The sequence below is a fragment of the Oncorhynchus kisutch genome, unplaced genomic scaffold, assembly GCF_002021735.2.
Source record: "Oncorhynchus kisutch isolate 150728-3 unplaced genomic scaffold, Okis_V2 scaffold761, whole genome shotgun sequence".
In the NCBI taxonomy this organism is placed as follows: Eukaryota; Metazoa; Chordata; class Actinopteri; order Salmoniformes; family Salmonidae; genus Oncorhynchus; species Oncorhynchus kisutch.
Window position 1 is genome coordinate 86,980 of NW_022262706.1, and position 21,820 is coordinate 108,799.

Sequence of the window (21,820 nt, forward strand, 5' to 3'; positions counted from 1 at the left end):
ACTGAAGCATTTCGTATACATTGTTTGTCTTCAGGAAGGCAGTGAGTTGCTGCGCAACAGCCTTTTCTAAAAATGTTGAGAGGAATGGAAGATTCGATATAGGCCGATAGTTCTTTATATTTTCTGGGTCAAGGTTTGGCTTTTTCAAGAGAGGCTTTATTACTGCCACTTTTAGTGAGTTTGGTACACATCCGGTGGATAGAGATCTGTTTATTATGTTCAACATAGCTCTTTCAGTAGTTTAGTTGGAATAGGGTCCAGTATGGATCTTGAAGGTTTAGAGGCCATGATAATTTTCATCGTTGTGTCAAGAGATATAGTACTAAAACACTTGAGTGTCTCTCTTGATCCTAGGTCCTGGCAGAGTTGTGCAGACTCAGGACAAATGAGCTTTGAAGGAATACGCAGATTTAAAGAGGAGTCCGTAATTTGCTTTCTAATAATCATCTTTTCCTCAAAGAAGTTCATGAATTTATTACTGCTGAGGTGAAAGCCATCCTCTCTTGGGGAATGCTGCTTTGTAGTTAGCTTTGCGACAGTATCAAAAACGAATTTCGGATTGTTCTTATTTTCCTCAATTAAGTTGGAAAAATAGGATGATCGAGCAGCAGCAAGGGCTCTTCGATACTGCACGGTACTGTCTTTCCAAGCTAGTCGGAAGACTTCCAGTTTGTTGTGGCGCCATTTCCGTTCCAATTTTCTGGAAGCTTGCTTCAGAGCTCGGGTATTTTCTGTATACCAGGGAGCTAGTTTCTTATGAGAAATGTTTTTAGTTTTTAGGGTTGCAACTGCATCTAGGGTATTGCGCAAGGTTAAATTGAGTTCCTCAGTTAGGTGGTTAACTGATTTTTGTCCTCTGGCATCCTTGGGTAGACAGAGGGAGTCTGGAAGGACATCAAAGAATCTTTGTGTCATCTGTGAATTTATAGCACGACTTTTGATGTTCCTTGGTTGCGGTCTGAGCAGATTATTCGTTGCAATTGCAAATGTAATAAAATGGTGGTCCGATAGTCCAGGATTATGAGGAAAAACATTAAGATCCACAACATTTATCCCATGGGACAAAACTAGGCCCAGAGTATGACTGTGACAGTGAGTAGGTCCAGAGACATGTTGGACAAAACCCACTGAGTCGATGATGAAAGCCTTTTGGAGTGGGTCTGTGGACTTTTTCATGTGAATATTAAAGTCACCAAAAATTAGAATATTATCTGCTATGACTACAAGGTCCGATAGGAATTCAGGGAACTCAATGAGGAACGCTGTATATGGCCCAGGAGGCCTGTAAACAGTAGCTAAAAAAAAGTTATTGAGTAGGCTACATAGATTTCATGACTAGCAGCTCAAAAGATGAAAACGTCTTTTTTGTTTGTTTGTACATTTCAATTTGCTATCGTAAATGTTAGCAACACCTCCGCGGGATGCACGAGGGATATGGTCACTAGTGTAGCCAGGAGGTGAGGCCTCATTTAACACAGTAAATTCATCAGGCTAAAGCCATGTTTCAATCAGGCCAATCACATCAAGATTATGATCAGTTCATTGACTATAATTGCCTTTGAAGTAAGGGATATGACATTAAGTAGCCCTATTTTGAGATGTGAGGTATCATGATCTCTTTCAATAATGACAGGAATGGAGGAGGTCTTTATCCTAGTGAGATTGCTAAGGCGAACACCGCCACGTTTAGTTTTGTCCAACCTAGTTCGAGGCACAGACACGGTCTCAATGGAGATAGCTGAGCTGACTACACTGACTGTGCTAGTGGCAGACTGGCTAACAGCCTGCTGCCTGGCCTGCACCCTATTTCATTGTGGTGCTAGAGGAGTTAGAGCCCTGTCTATGTTGGTAGATAAGATGAGAGCACCCCTCCAGCTAGGATGGAGTCCGTCACTCCTCCGCAGGTCAGGCTTGGTCCTGTTTGTGGGTGAGTCCCAGAAAGAGGGCCAATTATATACAAAATTCTATCTTTTGGGAGGGGCAGAAACCAGTTTTCATCCAGCGATTGAGTTGTGAGACTCTGCTGTAGAGCTCATCACTCCCCCTAACTGGGAGGGGGCCAGAGACAATTACTCAATGCCGACACATCTTTCTAGCTGATTTACACGCTGAAGCTATGTGGTGATCTCTGACTGTTTCATCCTAATATCGTTGGTGCCGACGTGGATAACAATATCTCTATACTCGCCAGTTTGAGCTTTAGCCAGCACCATCTTCAGATTAGCCTTAACGTCGGTTGCCCTGCCGCCTGGTAAACAGTGTATGATCGCTGGATGATTCGTTTTAAGTCTAATACTGCGGGTAATGGAGTCGCCAATGACGAGAGTTTTCAATTTGTCAGAGCTAATGGTGGGAAGCTTCGGCGTCTCAGACCCCGTAACGGGAGGAGTAGAGACAAGAGAAGGCTCGGCCTCTGACTCGTTGCTTAATGGGGAAAACCGGTTGAAAGTTTGTCGGCTGAATGAGCGACACCGGTTGAGCATTCCTACAGCATTACCCTCCAGAAACCGTGAGAAAGTTGTCCGGCTGCGGGGACCGTGCGAGGGGATTTATACTAACGTTACTATCTGTACTTACTGGTGGCACAGACGCTGTTTCATCCTTTCCTACACAGAAATTACCCTTGCCTAACGATTGCGTCTGAAGCTGGGCTTGTAGCACAGTTGTATCCTCACCGTAAGGCGATCGTTCTCCTGTATGAGTACAGCGACTGCAATTAGAAGGCATCATGTTAATGTTACTTAGCTTCGGCTGTTGGAGGTCCTGACGAACCATGTTCAGATAAAGCGTCCGGAGTATTCTGTGTTATGCACTATAGCCCGTTACCATATGTGATTTAATATTATCTGCTGTTGGCTTGTGTGGATGTATGTGTTATGCAACATAGCTGACTTGAACCCTTGTTAACAGTTTCAGGGCCATGGGCCTTTCTCATGATGGAAAAATACATAACATGAAGGCCGGACCTGTGCAATGAGTTGGGGGGGGCACATTCAGAACGTAGTGTTGCGAGAACAGTCTTGTTAGATAACAGGAGCCAGGTGCCTGATCACTGCATATCTACACAGCTACAACGACTGACCGCTGAAGCGCTTAGAGGGCTGGGACCAGCCTCTGCGCCAACAATCAACGATTGGGCGTGGTTTAGACTCACCCAGCCTAGTCTCTACTCTGACAGGCCGGCTCGGAAGCAGGAACTACTTCTGTCAGAGTATATTAAATATCTTTGTCAGGAACAAGTCAGTTCTGTTTTGCCCTGCGAGGTGGGACAGAGAGCCCGTATATACGAAAATTGCATTTACCACTTACTGCTTAGCTAATAAAAAATACATAGCATACGTCGGTGCCTCATTTTTATATTTTTCCTGATACCAGATTCGAATTGACGCAACCCTGACACGAGGGGAAAAACCAAAAATATAAACGGTAATTATAAAGTAAAGTTGTCATGTAGCAAAGTAGGCAACAAAACACACAGCAACACGTAAACAAGTCTGCAAGTTGTGACCGGAAATGGCGTCAAAATGCTGTTTGAGGTATCATGTTATGCTACTAGCATAAATGGACCAACACTGAGCAAATGTAGCTTAAGTCAAATGGTAATTTAAAACACAGGGGTCAGAGTAATATTGCTGGCGCATGGATATAATGCAAAATAAATGTTGCCATCACCCCAGTTACTCAAGTCAGGTCATAGACCTCAGCTCCAAGTAGGAACCACCAAAACAATACAGAGGACACAAGTATTACAGTTAATGTTTATTTGAGCCAAAACAAGCAAATGCAGTTACACACTGGACTAGAGTACCCGTTAACTATTGCATGTCCCACGTCAGATATCCATGGCGTCGTCGCCGGACGGGCCGGTGGCAGCTTCAGAGGTGGCGTCGTCGCCGGACGGGCCGGTGGCAGCTTCAGAGGTGGCGTCGTCGCCGGACGGGCCGGTGGCAGCTTCAGAGGTGGCGTCGTCGCCGGACGGGCCGGTGGCAGCGTCAGAGGTGGCGTCGTCAGAGGACGGGCCGGTGGCAGCTTCAGAGGTGGCGTCGTCAGAGGACGGGCCGGTGGCAGCTTCAGAGGTGGCGTCGTCAGAGGACGGGCCGGTGGCAGCTTCAGAGGTGGCGTCGTCAGAGGACGGGCCGGTGGCAGCTTCAGAGGTGGCGTCGTCAGAGGACAGGCCGGTGGCAGCTTCAGAGGTGGCGTCGTCAGAGGACGGGCCGGTGGCAGCTTCAGAGGTGGCGTCGTCAGAGGACGGGCCGGTGGCAGCTTCAGAGGTGGCGTCGTCAGAGGACGGGCCGGTGGCAGCTTCAGAGGTGGCGTCGTCAGAGGACGGGCCGGTGGCGTCGTCAGAGGACGGGCCGGTGGCAGCTTCAGAGGTGGCGTCGTCAGAGGACGGGCCGGTGGCGTCGTCAGAGGACGGGCCGGTGGCAGCTTCAGAGGTGGCGTCGTCAGAGGACGGGCCGGTGGCAGCTTCAGAGGTGGCGTCGTCAGAGGACGGGCCGGTGGCGTCGTCAGAGGACGGGCCGGTGGCAGCTTCAGAGGTGGCGTCGTCAGAGGACATGTGCCTCAGCTTCTCCTCAGAGGACAGGGCATAATTTGCCGGAGAACTACCATGGTTTGGAGAAGCTTGGGATTCTACTTCATTGGTCTCTAAATACTCTTCAGAAAAAACAGAAGGAACAGTTGGGTATTCTACAGCAACACATCTGTTCTACACGGTCTAGGCCAAATTGCTAATCGAATTTTGAGCAACATGAAGCCAACAGTTTTCAAAGTATATGTTTCAGGCCGTACCTTCTCTGGTTTGTTTCGCGTCAGACCCTATGGATCGGAGCAAGGCCAGGGCATGCACAATGGAGACGTCATTTGATGACAGCTCTGAAAAATTTAGGTTTAGGTACACAAGCAAAAGGTTTGACAACATTATTTAGACTGAGTTACTCTATGCTGTTGAATGAGTGTCAAACACAGCAGCACCATAGACAGTGACAAAGAACATAGCTAGAAGGGTTGTGGAAAGAAACACTTACCTCCAAGTCTCCTCTGCAGAGAGACTTGATCTTGCTTCTGGGACTTTCCAACAGGGTAACAAGAAACTGAGGAGAAAGTGTTGACAGAAGTTGAGTTCACACAAAATAGCTACATATATTAATAGCAGTGAAGAATAAAAGATGACCAACGCGGAAGATACAGACAGTCAAATATTAATACCCAACTTATAAAGTTAAGCATATTTACCAAACAAATCCCTTAAACATTAGTGAACCAACCTTTGACAACCCCCACAGTCATCACAACGAGCAGCAATTCTCTCACACCTCCCATGATCATGAAAATAGTCTGTGTTATCAACAGGTAATGTCTTCCCATGGCCTGTATGAGGCTTATATAGGCCACTAATGACCGTTTACCTGACAAACATGGCTTAACGATCAATTAACAAGCTTGATTGAGTTGTTACGTTCAGATAGAAATAGACCATGTAGAACACATGTTGATTCTTATCAAGTTGGTGGGCAGGCAATCTTTTCTACTCCATATATTGCATTTATATCTGTAATGATTAACCCTAATGGTCTCAGATCAGCAGTAGAAAGAAGTAGGCCTAATTATTTTAGGTGTAATCTTCAAAGATATTAGGGGGAAATAAACACTGTACCCAAATCCACGTTTTACAATGCTCCTGGGAAATGGGTAGGCCTCCACCTATAGTCCTTCACAGTTTTACAGCTGTGATATATTTATTTATTTACATAGATCACATACATAAATAAATATGATAGCTGTAGGTAGCGTTGAGATAAAATTCCCATATTCTATTGCTACTAACATAAATCCTAATATATCATGTTTTCCTCATTTGCTCTGTAGGAGGTTCGTCATATGAAGGACATTCAAGTGGATGTGACCCCTAACCTGCAATAGGGGCTCAGTGAGGTGACAGACATCCTGTAATGGATCTCCAGCTAGTGTCTGAGGACCTGGAGAAGGCTGTGTCTACAGCTGTGGGGCAGGACAAGCATGGTAACCTAACCTCACTGTATGAAGGATTTTATTGTTATGGATAGTCATCTCCAATCTGTTCAAATATCACTGTTGTTGATAACACACATTACCAAAATGATTCACACTTGTCTTCCTATTTCCACATAATCTGTCATGGTTCCCCACCCCAACAGGGCATAAAACCAACCTCTCTTTATTGCTACTGCTAATACACCCAAATCCAACAGCGTTCGAGAACCCTGCTCGCAGTGCCAACTGTTAGGTTCTAATTCTCAGAGTAAAAACTCGACGGACACTATGAATGCTTGAACCAAGTTTATTCTTCCCAGAGGGTCAAGACAGCTGCATTAGACAAAAAACATATTCACACAAGCACTGATATTTAATCCTCTCTCCTATGCTGTCTCCTCCTACACATCTAAACAGTCAATGCATCTCTGTTGCTAGACAGAACCTTAGTGATATCTGTTCTTCCTCACTTCATCTGACCTGACCGCTACCCCAAAGTGCTCACTCCTCCCCAACTCAAGGCTGACATGGTGATTGGTACCAGACTGTGTCTCTTCTCATCCCAGAGGATCCCACCCATAGGATGCCTGATGGCTAACAAAAACATATCCTGACATAATGTAAACGTTATACATTAAGCTCTCTCCCTCAGTGACATGAATTCGTATATTTCATATTCTCAGAACCCAACAGTAGGTTTTAAGGTGTGGCTGCATGTTTGTCGTGGACGCATCGTCACTCTTGATGTTCTTTTTCCAAGTCTGAACTGGCCGTTCTTCTCTTTCCTCGACTAATTGAAACCTCAGGGACAGACATCCTGAACGAATCTGATGTCAGAGCTCCCATCAGCCCTCTACACCTCGCTGTGAGTAAAGCCTACCTGCTCCTGTAGTGGTCTCCATATGACAAATGGCACCCTATTCCCTATTTAGTACACTACGTTTGATCAGATCCTTATAGGCCCTGATCAAAAGTAGTTCACTACATAGGGAATAGGGTGCTATCTGGGATGCAAGCATGGTGTAGATTTTCCACAGGAAGTTGACTGTCCAGACAGACTCACACACCATATTCCGATCTATTCCTGATTAGTGTAAAATACATGCATATTCTACACAGTGATGATGAGGATGATTTCCTTATTTTGCCATTTGAGTTAATCAACCTCAGAGGAGAAGTAGAGTGTTTGTTTCTCAATCCCACGCTTGACAGGAACCTCCGATGTTTATGCTGGGCAGGAGAAAAAATGGGCTCCCGATTGAAAGACTCTGGTCTACTTTAGAGGTCTAGCACTGTATTTCTGTTCAGGTGTACCACTGGTCTACTCTAGGACATTGATTATATTAAGAGTGAATATCTATTCATGCGTACCACAGTCACCACCATGCTATGGAGGTCCTGGTTCAGTCTCTGCTGGATCTAGACGTGAGGGACAGCCAGGGGCGCACCCCTCTGGACCTGGCTGCCTTAAAAAGCCTTGTGGAGTGTGTTGACGTCCTCATCAACCAGGAAGCCTCCATCCTGGTTAAAGACTTCACTCTGAAGAGGACCCCCATCCACGCTGCAGGTAGACATAAGGATATCACATAGAGCTTCTGTAATTAAAAAGTTTTCCTGACCAAGATGGCCATTTGTTTGGTCATGTTGCTAGGACGACTATGTCCACTCTAGGGATGGTATCGTGTGAAAATGCCCACGAGACACTGATCTAAGGTCATTTTTTGTCATGTTCTCCACTAATGATTGAGGATCTAGGGAGGGTAAGCTGATCCTAGATCAGTGCACAGGGGAGACTTCTATCCAGAGCCAGGTACACAGCTAGCAAGTGACAGGCTTCAATGGCCTCAGCCCCAAAATTCTTTATTATCTGCTGTGTTAACATCATGAGGATGTCATCTACCAACACCACTGTTCTTGAAATCTGTCTGTTCATGTGAAGGTTATAGTCGTCCAGCAATCTGCTCATATCCTCTCTGTTGATCCTCCTCTAGCTACCAATGGTCAATCATCTGACATTCTTATATCCTCTTGTTGATCCTCCTCTAGCTACCAATGGTCAATCATCTGACATTCTTATATTCTCTCTGTTTATCCTCCTCTCGCTACCAATGGTCAATCATCTCACATTCTTATATCTTCTCAGTTTTTCCATCTCTAGCTACTGAAGGTCAATCATCTCACATTGTTATATCCTCTCTGTTTATCTTCCTCTAGCAACCAACGGACATTCGGAGTGTTTGCGTTTGCTGATTGGAAATGCTGACATCCAGAGTACAGTGGACATTCAAGACGGAATAGTCACTTGGGTTTTGGATACAATTCCTGAAATAAAGAGATTTTGAAACTGGGGCTGCATCCAAAATGGCAACCTGTACCCTACTTGGTACAGTACTTTAAACCAAAGTCCTATGGGCTCAGGTCAAGAGTAGTGTACCATATAGGGAATAGGTTGCCATTTGGGACTCAGCCTGGTTACTACCAGTTTGTAATATGACCTGTTGTCTTGTGTATCAGAACCCCTCTGATGCTGTCGGTGCTGAGCGGACACAGACTGTGTGTACTCCCTGTTCAACAAGGGAGCAAGCGTAGAAGCCAAAGACAAATGGCACAGAACAGCTCTACACAGAAGGGTTGTGAGGAGAGTTGGCTGTACGCGCTCACACACAGAAAGAGAGGGGGAGGCTTGTTCTGATCTAGGGATGGGGCCATTGAAATACTAGGGATGGCTTTGGTGTGGGATCTAGCATGGAATATAAATTATGCCCAAATATACCTATTATGATTCCTTATTATTTAATTGATTATAAATTATTCAAATCCATTCTTGTCTCCCCTCCCTTCCCTTCCTCCTAGGCGGTGACTTTTCACGAGGAGTGCAGCACAGTGCCAGCTTCCTGGTTCGGGAAGGTAAGGGGCGGAGCCATGTCCACCTGGTGGCGGCGTCCGGACACATCGGGATACTGGGGTGGCTCCTACACACCGCCCAGTCAGTGTGGACCCTCCCCGTCATCACAGACAACCAGGGCTACACGCCACTACACTTGGCCTGCTACAACGGTATGTACTGGACAGAGGGACAGCGAAGTGGGCCAGAGGCCACAAACAAATACACACATAAACATAGCGTGTCTTAAATCACCACAGCCAGCTTCAGGAGGGCACGAACCGAGACAGTCCGCACAGGAACCTTAAGAGTCCCTCAGACAGAGAGAGAGAAGAGGGAGGGATAGGGGGAGGCACAACAGGCCCACACTCATCCTCTCATACCACCAGGTTCCCTTCCAGCAGATACTGGACTTCAGAGGAACTGCTGCTGCTATACCCCATCTTTACCTTTACCCACAAAGGTCCTAAACGGTAGAAAGTGTCCGGCCAACAGACAGACGCACACCTTATGACGGCAATAACCTGTAGTCCAAGGGGATAGTAGCACTTCACTGAGAGCAAAACAGACAGGGACCAAAAGATGTGGAAGAAGCATTTTCAAAACCTGTTTTGACTGTAGAAATTGGGCTGAGTGTTTGTGCTGAGAAAAGACATAAGGAGTGATGTTTCATTTAAGTTTCATGAGAGTGATTGTCATGTTTATCCGCACACTAAGACAGTCAGAACGCACCTAGCCTCTTGTCTGTAATCCATGTGGGAGGAGGGGAAATCATACATTTTGTATGAACAAATATTTTTATAAAATCATTCATGTCTTAAGCTCTGTGGGAATAAAAAAATGGTAGCATTTGCTCTGATGAGTAATTGTAAAGATTTAATGCATCCCAAAAGGAACCCTATACTGAATAGTACACTACTGTTGAACAGGGTCCATAGGGTTCTGGTCAAAAGCAGTGCCATTTAGGATGCTGGTATGTGAACAACAGGACTTTTTGATGGGACATATTACATTATTAAACCTACCTGTCCTTTGGCCTCTAGAAAGTAAATGATTAATTAATGTATTCTTTCTTGTGATATTTATGTCATCATTTTGTGCCTTCGTTAGTTACTGAGGGGAGGTTAGGAGAGTAGGGGCACCTGTATGAGCGACAACAATGATGCACACTAAGTACTACAATGTTTGTGAAAAGCACTGATACTATCCCGAGGCATGTGAGGTGGAAAACATGTCTCCCTTGGAGAGGAGAAACACTGTACACCAATGGTAGGACAACAGCATTTAGATTTTCTTCTGTTGGAAAATAAATATCTATATTATCTGTCTTTGGTCTTATAATCAATGTTTTTTAACAGGTTTTGCTTGCTTTAACTTTAAAATGAAACCTCTCAATCATTGTATGTGATTGAATGTTCATATCCCCGTTTTTGTCTCTTTTTGAAAATCATTTTAACTGGAAATATGTGCAATACATTTGCTATGTTCACCAAATCAGCAACAAGAGATGATCTTTCTTTTAAACGGATGAAACTAGCATGTACATATGAAATGGTGACTGAATTCGAAACTCCCATGAATTCTTTCAGTATCTGAAGTTTGCTGTATATTTTATGAGTAATAAATGTTATTTAATGATGAACTCTGGGTTATCGGTGTGGGTTATATATTTTATTTTATTTTGCATTGCGTCCACAACATTACATTTTTAAGGGCAATAGTAGCCTACATTTGTGAACAACTCGCAGGATTTCCATGCGTGAGCTTTCAACCGCTCAGGGCGTTGCATCAGCACGAGATCGGAAGTGCGTCAAATCTGTACAGCATTGTTACGTCATCACTGATAAATGTTGAAACTGATGAGAAACCGCGGGAGCAGTTCAGTCTGATTCTCGCTAGTGCTGGAGGAGCGTTCATTTTGGCAAGGAAATGTGCTGATTTTGCAAGGACGTGGAGAAGAAAGAGTTCAAGGTATGCATGTTATTTAAGCAATAAGGCCCAAGCGGTTGTGGTATATGGTCAATATACCACGGCTAAGGGCTGTTCTTACAACCCGAAGTGCTAGGACACAGCCCTTAGCCATGGTATATTTATTTGATTTATTTCACCTTTATTTAACCAGGTAGGCTAGTTGAGAACAAGTTCTCATTTGCAACTGCGACCTGGCCAAGATAAAGCATAGCAGTGTGAACAGACAGAGTTACACATGGAGTAAACAATTAACAAGTCAATAACACAGTAGGAAAAAAAGTCTATATACATTGTGTGCAAAAGGCATGATGAGGTAGGCGAATAATTACAATTTTGCAGATTAACACTGAAGTGATAAATAAATGATCAGATGGTCATGTACAGGTAGAGATATTGGTGTGCAAAAGAGCATAAAATAAAATAAATATAAACAGTATGGGGATGAGGTAGGTAAACTTGGGTGGGCTATTTACCGATAGACTATGTACATCTGCAGCGATCGGTTAGCTGCTCAGATAGCAGATTTTTGAAGTTGGTGAGGGAAATAAAAGTCTCCAACTTCAGCAATGTTTGCAATTCGTTCCAGTCACAGGCAGCAGAGAACTGGAACGAAAGGCGGCAAAATGAGGTGTTGGCTTTAGGGATGATCAGTGAGATACACCTGCTGGAGAGCGTGCTACGGGTGGGTGTTGCCATCGTGACCAGTGAACTGAGATAAGGCGGAGCTTTACCTAGCATGGACTTGTAGATGACCTGGAGTCAGTTGGTCTGGCGACGTATATTGGCCATATATCACGAATCCCCGAGGTGCCTTATTGCTATTATAATCTGGTTACCAACCTAATTAGAGCAGTAAAAAATACATGTTTTGTCATACCCATGGTATACAGTCTGATATACCACGGCTTTCAGCCAATCAGCATTCAGGTCTCAATCCAACCAGTTTATAATTATTTTGAAATCCCCATTTATATTAATTACTGTGGATTAAATATTGTTAAATAAATGAAATGATGTGCTATTCATTCTGTAATATCAAACTACAAATTCTATGGCCGGGGAGTCATGAGAGTTGGCTAAAGGTACAGTAGAATCTGTTGTGGGTCAAATGGGGGTCTAGGGTCAAAGGCTATGACACCACCTTCACATGTACGTCCTAAATGGCACCCTATTCCCTATGTAGGCTAGTGCACTACTTTTAACTAAGATCCATACACTGGTTGGCTGGTCTTGAAAAACATGCGTGCGCTCATCAATGGCCGGAATGCGTGTATCTTGTTATGACTCAACCTCAGCTAGCAAGTGCTCATTATGCAAATGTATTTGTTTGCAATGAACATTTAGAGACTAAATATAGTTTACATGTTGTCAACGTTCTAAGCGAACCCTGTCTATTTACTTTGTCTATTTTACCCAGTTAGTTACATGCCAGTTTTGTTGCTAAACAACCAACCCGTCTTTTTAGCCCCACGGTGGAGGTGTCATAATACCCATAAAACCTTGCGGTCAAACAGGGAGGGAAATGGTTCCAATCGTTTTTCCCCCATTCATTTTTCCCATAGGCAATTTCAGAAACACATCAAATAAGGGTTGTGTTTCATGTAGGCTTACCCTGGTGTGCCATTTTTAGAACCATGTAAATCTCTCACGGACAAGGTGACTTTTAGCAATACATTTGGCTCTATTTACTCTCAGATTCGAAATTTGTAATTAGCATCAAAGTAGACATGCAAAACTACAAATCCCTGCAAGCTCCTAAACGGGTTTAGGAGGTTTTGTGTCAATTTTAAACTTGCACTAAACATTTCACAGAATTGGCCATTTAAAGAAATGTAGCCAATTTATTAATTACTACATTTAGCTAACATTAGATAGTTAATCAAGAGATTCTTACCTTTGCCTCGATCAGCATGATCATCGTGGCATTTGTAGTTCTTTATGATAGCCACATTAGCAGATAATTAGCATTTCATTTTTGGGGGGGTAAATACAGGCGAATATATTGATAAAAGTCACCTTGTCCTAGAGAGATGTACAGTTATCAAAATGTCACACCAGGGTAAGCCTACCTGAAACACAGCCCTTATTTTAAGTGTTTCTAAAATCCACTATGGGAAAAGTCCCTGTTTGACTACTATGTTTTATGGGGATGTTTTATGGGGATTATGACTCATTCCTGTGGCACTCTATAGGGCTCCGGCCAAAATAAGTGCATTATATTGGAAATAGGGTGCTATTTCGGACACAAGCATAGATATGATGCATTATTTATTTATTTTTTATTTTATTTTACCTTTATTTAACCAGGTAGGCAAGTTGAGAACAAGTTCTCATTTACAATTGCGACCTGGCCAAGATAAAGCAAAGCAGTTCGACAGATAAAACGACACAGAGTTACACATGGAGTAAAAACAAACATACAGTCAATAATGCAGTATAAACAAGTCTATATACAATGTGAGCAAATGAGGTGAGAAGGGAGGTAAAGGCAAAAAAAGGCCATGATGGCAAAGTAAATACAATATAGCAAGTAAAATACTGGAATGGTAGTTTTGCAATGGAAGAATGTGCAAAGTAGAAATAAAAAAATAATGGGGTGCAAAGGAGCAAAATAAATAAATAAATAAAAATTAAATACAGTTGGGAAAGAGGTAGTTGTTTGGGCTAAATTTTAGGTGGGCTATGTACAGGTGCAGTAATCTGTGAGCTGCTCTGACAGTTGGTGCTTAAAGCTAGTGAGGGAGATAAGTGTTTCCAGTTTCAGAGATTTTTGTAGTTCGTTCCAGTCATTGGCAGCAGAGAACTGGAAGGAGAGGCGGCCAAAGAAAGAATTGGTCTTGGGGGTGACTAGAGAGATATACCTGCTGGAGCGTGTGCTACAGGTGGGAGATGCTATGGTGACCAGCGAGCTGAGATAAGGGGGGACTTTACCTAGCAGGGTCTTGTAGATGACATGGAGCCAGTGGGTTTGGCGACGAGTATGAAGCGAGGGCCAGCCAACGAGAGCGTACAGGTCGCAATGGTGGGTAGTATATGGGGCTTTGGTGATAAAACGGATTGCACTGTGATAGACTGCATCCAATTTGTTGAGTAGGGTATTGGAGGCTATTTTGTAAATGACATCGCCAAAGTCGAGGATTGGTAGGATGGTCAGTTTTACAAGGGTATGTTTGGCAGCATGAGTGAAGGATGCTTTGTTGCGAAATAGGAAGCCAATTCTAGATTTAACTTTGGATTGGAGATGTTTGATATGGGTCTGGAAGGAGAGTTTACAGTCTAACCAGACACCTAAGTATTTGTAGTTGTCCACGTATTCTAAGTCAGAGCCGTCCAGAGTAGTGATGTTGGACAGGCGGGTAGGTGCAGGTAGCGATCGGTTGAAGAGCATGCATTTAGTTTTACTTGTATTTAAGAGCAATTGGAGGCCACGGAAGGAGAGTTGTATGGCATTGAAGCTTGCCTGGAGGGTTGTTAACACAGTGTCCAGAGAAGGGCCGGAAGTATACAGAATGGTATCGTCTGCGTAGAGGTGGATCAGGGACTCACCAGCAGCAAGAGCGACCTCATTGATGTATACAGAGAAGAGAGTCGGTCCAAGAATTGAACCCTGTGGCACCCCCATAGAGACTGCCAGAGGTCCGGACAGCAGACCCTCCGATTTGACACACTGAACTCTATCAGAGAAGTAGTTGGTGAACCAGGCGAGGCAATCATTTGAGAAACCAAGGCTGTCGAGTCTGCCGATGAGGATATGATGATTGACAGAGTCGAAAGCCTTGGCCAGATCAATGAATACGGCTGCACAGTAATGTTTCTTATCGATGGCGGTTAAGATATCGTTTAGGACCTTGAGCGTGGCTGAGGTGCACCCATGACCAGCTCTGAAACCAGATTGCATAGCAGAGAAGGTATGGTGAGATTCGAAATGGTCGGTAATCTGTTTGTTGACTTGGCTTTCGAAGACCTTAGAAAGGCACGGTAGGATAGATATAGGTCTGTAGCAGTTTGGGTCAAGAGTGTCCCCCCCTTTGAAGAGGGGGATGACCGCAGCTGCTTTCCAATCTTTGGGAATCTCAGACGACACGAAAGAGAGGTTGAACAGGCTAGTAATAGGGGTGGCAACAATTTCGGCAGATAATTTTAGAAAGAAAGGGTCCAGATTGTCTAGCCCGGCTGATTTGTAGGGGTCCAGATTTTGCAGCTCTTTCAGAACATCAGCTGAATGGATTTGGGAGAAGGAGAAATGGGGAAGGCTTGGGCGAGTTGCTGTTGGGGGTGCAGTGCTGTTGTCCGGGGTAGGAGTAGCCAGGTGGAAAGCATGGCCAGCCGTAGAAAAATGCTTATTGAAATTCTCAATTATGGTGGATTTATCAGTGGTGACAGTGTTTCCTATCTTCAGTGCAGTGGGCAGCTGGGAGGAGGTGTTCTTATTCTCCATGGACTTTACAGTGTCCCAGAACTTTTTTGAGTTAGTGTTGCAGGAAGCAAATTTCTGCTTGAAAAAGCTAGCCTTGGCTTTTCTAACTGCCTGTGTATAATGATTTCTAGCTTCCCTGAACAGCTGCATATCACGGGGGCTGTTCGATGCTAATGCAGAACGCCATAGGATGTTTTTGTGTTGGTTAAGGGCAGTCAGGTCTGGGGAGAACCAAGGGCTATATCTGTTCCTGGTTCTAAATTTCTTGAATGGGGCATGTTTATTTAAGATGGTTAGGAAGGCATTTTTAAAAAATATCCAGGCATCCTCTACTGACGGGATGAGATCAATATCCTTCCAGGATACCCCGGCCAGGTCGATTAGAAAGGCCTGCTCGCAGAAGTGTTTCAGGGAGCGTTTTACAGTGATGAGTGGAGGTCGTTTGACCGCTGACCCATTACGGATGCAGGCAATGAGGCAGTGATCGCTGAGATCTTGGTTGAAGACAGCAGAGGTGTATTTAGAGGGGAAGTTGGTTAGGATGATATCTATGAGGGTGCCCGTGTTTAAGGTTTTGGGGAGGTACCTGGTAGGTTCATTGATTATTTGTGTGAGATTGAGGGCATCAAGTTTAGATTGTAGGATGGCTGGGGTGTTAAGCATGTTCCAGTTTAGGTCGCCTAGCAGCACGAACTCTGAAGATAGATGGGGGGCAATCAGTTCACATATGGTGTCCAGAGCACAGCTGGGGGCAGAGGGTGGTCTATAGCAGGCGGCAACGGTGAGAGACTTGTTTTTAGAGAGGTGGATTTTTAAAAGTAGAAGTTCAAATTGTTTGGGTACAGACCTGGATAGTAGGACAGAACTCTGCAGGCTATCTTTGCAGTAGATTGCAACACCGCCCCCTTTGGCAGTTCTATCTTGTCTGAAAATGTTGTAGTTTGGAATTAAAACTTCAGAATTTTTGGTGGTCTTCCTAAGCCAGGATTCAGACACAGCTAGAACATCCGGGTTGGCAGAGTGTGCTAAAGCAGTGAATAGAACAAACTTAGGGAGGAGGCTTCTAATGTTAACATGCATGAAACCAAGGCTATTACGGTTACAGAAGTCGTCAAAAGAGAGCGCCTGGGGAATAGGAGTGGAGCTAGGCACTGCAGGGCCTGGATTCACCTCTACATCGCCAGAGGAACATAGGAGGAGTAGAATAAGGGTACGGCTAAAAGCTATGAGAATTGGTCGTCTAGAACGTCTGGAACATAGAGTAAAAGGAGGTTTCTGGGGGCGATAAAATAGCATCAAGGTATAATGTACAGACAAATGTATGGCAGGATGTGAATACAGTGGAGGTAAACCTAGGTATTGAGTGATGAAGAGAGAGATATTGTCTCTAGAAACATCGTTGAAACCAGGAGATGTCATTGCATGTGTGGGTGGTGGAACTAATAGGTTGGATAAGGTATAGTGAGCAGGACTAGAGGCTCTACAGTGAAATAAGCCAATAAACACTAACCAGAACAGAAATGGACAAGACATATTGACATTAAGGAGAGGCATGCTTAGTCGAGTGATCAAAAGGGTCCGGTGAGTGGAGAGGTTGGTTGGTGATTTAGACAGCTAGCCAGGGCATCGGTAGCAAGCTAGCATAGGATGGAGGTCTGTTAGCCACCCCTTACGTTCCGTCAGTAGATTAGTGGGGTTCCGTGTGGTAGAGGGGATTAATCCAAATCACACAACAACAACAAAAATAAAAACAATAGATATAGTTATAGAGGCCCAAGAAGAAAATATAATAATAATAATTTTAAAAATAATTTAAAAAAAATAATAATAAAAAAATTGTCCGATTGTCTATTCAGATAGCAGCCGGTAAGACAGCTAACGGTTAGCAGGCCGCAGATGGGCGTTCAGGTAACGTCGCGACGGAGGAGCCGGCCGAATAACTCCTTCGGGTAGATAACGTCGGCAGTCCAGTTGTGAAGGCCCGGTGGGGCTCCGCGAAGGCAGTAAAACGGGTCCGGATAGGTGACTGCAGCCCAGGTGTGATTGATGGAACTCAGGAGTGATTGACGGAGCTTGCTAGCTCCGATGGTCACACGGATAGCAGCTAGCTAGCTGTGAGATCCGGGTATGAATGTCCAGGGACATGGAGAGAAAAATTGGTCCGGTATGTTCCGTTCCGAGCCGCGCTGCGCCGTACAGAACTGGCGATAGATTTTCGAGCTAAAGGATAGCTGATGACCACAAAACGATTTGCCAGTAAAGGAGCTAACTAGCTTCTGAACTAGCTTCTGGATTAGCTTCTGGCTAGTTTCAGGCTAGCTTCTTGGAGTTTCTGGCTAGCTTCTTGGAGGATTACAGATCTGAGGTAAATAATACTTTTTTATAAATATACATTGGTGAGGCGGGTTGCAGGAGAGTGTTTTGAAGATGAGTTGATGGAAAATAAAAATAAAATGTATGTGAAAAAGTTGTAAATATATATATATATACAGGACACGACAAGACGAGGACAAAAGACGTCTGAACTGCTATGCCACCTTGGAGACAAGAAATTATGATGTGACCATAGAAATAGAATCACTAGAAAGGATAGAGTCTCTGATCACGGCAATTTGACTGGTAAACTGAACTGTACACCTGACATGATGTTCTGATGATTCTATTTCTATGCATATGATGCATTATGATGTGACAATTGGAGTGTTGGGTTAATGGTGCTTTCAAGGCAAGTGATCTTGGTCAAATCATGACTTCCGTGATCTTTAGGTCGGAAATTTGGAGCTCTAAAGAGTTGCCAGAGTTTTTGTCATTTTTTTGTTATATCCAATTGGTAGTTACGATCTAGTCTCATCGCTGCAACTTCTCAAAGGTCGAGTCAGGAGTCCTCCGAAACATGACCCGCCAAGCCGTGCTGCTTCTGACTTGGAAATCCAAGTTGGATGACTGTTGAAAACAATTTCTCCATGTCTGAGTTTTTTTTTCTTTTTCGGTTGTCTTGAACACTCTGAAGTCGGAAGTCCGTTGTTTTCAACACGGCCAAAGGCGACACAGTAGGTGACATCTAAACATGACTTTGTGCTTGCTGTCTTTCAGGAGTCAGAGGTCAGTGGGAATGACCTCACCCTCATAGACCTGGGTGACCCCATCATTGACGGTGATGTTATGAAGGAAGACAGGTAAGTGATTTACACTAATGACACATTTGTGACTGGTTACAGGATCACATAGGCCTACAGATACAGATTATGTAGTAGGTCAAAGGTCACCGCCTACGGAGAGGTAGGCCCAGAGCCATGTATTTAGAGAGATGGGACATCTATCTGCATTATGTTCCTTTCTAGGGAGTTTTTCCTAGCCACCGTGCTTCTACACCTGCATTGCTTGCTGTTTGGGGTTTTAGGCTGGGTTTCTGTACAGCACTTTGACATATCAGCTGATGTACGAAGGGCTATATAAATAAATTTGATTTGATTATGTTGCATTTACATCAAAATGTATACATTACATGACACAGTATAATCAAAGATATCCATATGAGCGCTGGCTCCCCATGCGCAATATTGACATTTTAAACACTAATATGTACCTGAACATCTATTTTATAATTGACTTATAATGAAAGGGTAAATGAAAGGCTCAAAGGCGCTAACATGGAGTCCTTTCTAAAAGTTTGCCAAATTCTCTAAATATATAACTCTGGATAGGCCGAGTCATCTCAGAGTATTGGAACCATAGAATTCCAGTGATTCTATCCTAATTCTAGAAGGATTCATTCTACTTCTATGATTCTACTTCTATAATTGGAACACATCCTCACACTCACATTATAGTGACCTTAGAGAGATTCCTTTTTCTGTATCACAGAGAGGTTGAGAGACAGACCAAGTTGGAAGAGGCTGTTCTAGAGACAGATATCCCAACTCTGTCACTAGAGGCTGATGGAGAGATTGAGATGCAGGAGGCTGATCTGAAGACAGATGGCACATCTCAGTCACAGGAGGTTGAAGGAGAGAGTGAGTTGGACGAGGCCATTGTCATCCCATCTCAGTCACAGGAGGTATGATGTTTTGTGCTTTAATGACGCATTGAAGATTAAAATGACAAATTAATTGACCAAGCTTGAGCTAGTAAAGGTCTTCTAATCCAGGAGGCCAAAGGAGAGAGTGAGTTGAATCAGGTTGATCTGAAGACATCCACATCAACTCTGACACTGGAGGTCGAAGGAGAGAGTGAGTTGAATCAGGTTGATCTGAAGACATCCACATTAACTCTGACACTGGAGGTCGAAGGAGAGAGTGATTTGAATCAGGTTGATCTGAAGACATCCACATCAACTCTGACACTGGAGGTCGAAGGAGAGAGTGTGATGCAGGAGAGTGATGATGTAGAAACAGCCGGGCCATCTCAATCCCAGGAGACTGAACGAGTGGCAAAGGTAAATGCTTCCAGATAACAGTGTGTGTGTGTGTACATGTCTGTTTGTACACGCAGACAGTAGTTCGTAAACAGACACTGCGTTAACAGTGCTATGGCGAATTTGATTGAATTCCAGCCTAAGTCTGCTTTCTGTTGTCCCCATCAGGCTGCAGTGGTGACCTTCACTACCATGACCCGCAAGGCTGCAGCCTCCCAGACCAGCCTCAGCAGGGGAAAGAGAAGCTACCCAGACCTACACACCTTTGTGCAGGACATGAAGGATGGGTAAGTTGTCTTTGGTTCCCCGTGCATCCCCTAGATATGTTCCCTATTAGAGCCTTGGTCAACAATAGTTCCGTATTTAAGGAATATGGGCCATTTGCGACGTACCCATAGGGACAATCTCAATTGCATTCTCCTAGAGTTCTCTCTTCCCGCCTCCTTCTCAAAACCCATTGGATGAGAAAGCCCTCCCTTTTGTCCATCTCGTCCAATGGGTTTTGAGAAGGAGGTAAGGTGTCTCGTCTCGGGCAAATACAAGGGACTCAACTGACCAACTGACCAATCAGGGATGTTTGGATGTGGCCTACTTCCGTAGAGGTCCATCCATAACGTAATCTAAGAGAATAGAGGTAATATCATGTAGTTTATTTGTGTACCTTTTTTTATTTACTTTTCAGCCATTGGAATCTGCTGAGTGAGAATATGCGTTCCGGGGTGAGTTATAGTCACTTCTAAAGTAGTTCATGTTGGTAAGATGGACCAAACATTCCAAACTCTTATTGGTGGAAATCGTGCAGGACCTTTAATTCAGAGGAATTCCAAACTTTTTCACTCAGGCCCCCCTTTCCAGCATTGTGGAACATCCTGAACCACTGCTTTAATTGACTAGCTTGAGTAAACACATGGTGCAGCAGTGCAGCTCTGTTAACAAACTAACTCTGTATGGTCTTTTAACATTTCAGATGAGCAGAGATGAGTTTAGTGCTAGGTGCATGGATATTACAAATTGGGTAATGGAGTCTACATCCACTGTGGTCGTTCCCGCCCTTGACCTCACCATGCAGATCAGGCTCTCTGATTCGTCAAGCTCTTCTGGATCAGGAAGCAATGTGGCTAGAGAAGTGACCTCTCTTGGCCGCAGCGTCAGATTCAGCTTTCGTGGTGGACCCAGTAGACGCACCAGTTCAAGAACTACTTGCAGCACACAAACTCCCACGCCTTTCCCCTACTCTCACAGGTACCTACCCCTATCCCCTCCTCTCACAGGTACCTACCCCCTCCTCTCATAGGTACTTACCACTATCCCCTCCTCTCACAGGTACCTACCCCTATCCCCTCCTCTCACAGGTACCTACCCCTATCCCCTCCTCTCATAGGTACTTACCACTATCCCCTCCTCTCACAGGTACTTATCCCTATCCCCTCCTCTCATAGGTACTTACCACTATCCCCTCCTCTCATAGGTACTTACCACTATCCCCTCCTCTCACAGGTCCTTACCCCTATCCCCTCCTCTCATAGGTACTTATCCCTATCCCCTCCTCTCACAGGTACTTACCACTATCCCCTCCTCTCACAGGTACCTACCCCTTTCCCCTCCTCTCATAGGTACTTACCCCTATCCCCTCCTCTCATAGGTACTTACCACTATCCCCTCCTCTCATAGGTACTTACCACTATCCCCTCCTCTCATAGGTGCTTACCCCTATCCCCTCCTCTCATAGGTACCTACCCCTATCCCCTCCTCTCATAGGTACCTACCCCTATCCCCTCCTCTCATAGGTGCTTACCCCTATCCCCTCCTCTCATAGGTGCTTACCCCTATCCCCTCCTCTCATAGGTGCTTACCCCTATCCCCTCCTCTCATAGGTGCTTACCCCTATCCCCTCCTCTCATAGGTACCTACCCCTATCCCCTCCTCTCACAGGTACTTACCCCTATCCCCTCCTCTCATAGGTGCTTACCCCTATCCCCTCCTCTCACAGGTACTTACCCCCTATCCCCTCCTCTCATAGGTACTTACCCCTATCCCCTCCTCTCATAGGTACTTACCCCTATCCCCTCCTCTCACAGGTACTTACCCCTATCCCCTCCTCTCATAGGTACTTACCCCTTTC

General features: G+C 44.6%; 1 protein-coding gene and 1 pseudogene across 8 annotated transcripts in view; one reads left to right on the top strand and one right to left on the bottom strand.

The window, feature by feature from the left end:
* The window catches only part of LOC116361882 (uncharacterized), a 44,269-nt gene that overhangs the window by 17,356 nt on the left and 5,093 nt on the right, over nt 1-21,820 (top strand). The window contains exons 1-12 of one of the 7 annotated variants that reach the window (XM_031816199.1): nt 5,966-6,021; nt 6,819-6,877; nt 7,389-7,579; nt 8,227-8,283; nt 8,527-8,661; nt 8,866-9,069; nt 18,378-18,460; nt 19,149-19,341; nt 19,432-19,719; nt 19,867-19,985; nt 20,381-20,417; nt 20,666-20,940. In XM_031816199.1, coding sequence (XP_031672059.1) covers nt 8,935-9,069; nt 18,378-18,460; nt 19,149-19,341; nt 19,432-19,719; nt 19,867-19,985; nt 20,381-20,417; nt 20,666-20,940 — 1,130 coding nt within the window. In that variant the 5' untranslated portion in view covers nt 5,966-6,021; nt 6,819-6,877; nt 7,389-7,579; ... (1 more) ...; nt 8,527-8,661; nt 8,866-8,934. Of the gene's footprint in view, nt 1-5,868; nt 6,022-6,818; nt 6,878-7,321; nt 8,662-8,865; nt 9,070-10,716; nt 10,868-18,377; nt 18,461-19,148; nt 19,342-19,431; nt 19,720-19,866; nt 19,986-20,380; nt 20,418-20,665; nt 20,941-21,820 lie in introns of those variants that run through there. The other 6 variants (XM_031816198.1, XM_031816200.1, XM_031816196.1 and 3 more) reach the window with 6 other exon arrangements.
* Nucleotides 3,745-21,820, bottom strand: part of LOC116361887 (polysialoglycoprotein-like) — a 50,180-nt pseudogene continuing 32,104 nt past the window's right edge. The window contains exon 5 of the transcript XR_004207673.1: nt 3,745-4,487. The product of XR_004207673.1 is annotated as a polysialoglycoprotein-like (transcript). The remainder of the gene's footprint in view (nt 4,488-21,820) is intronic.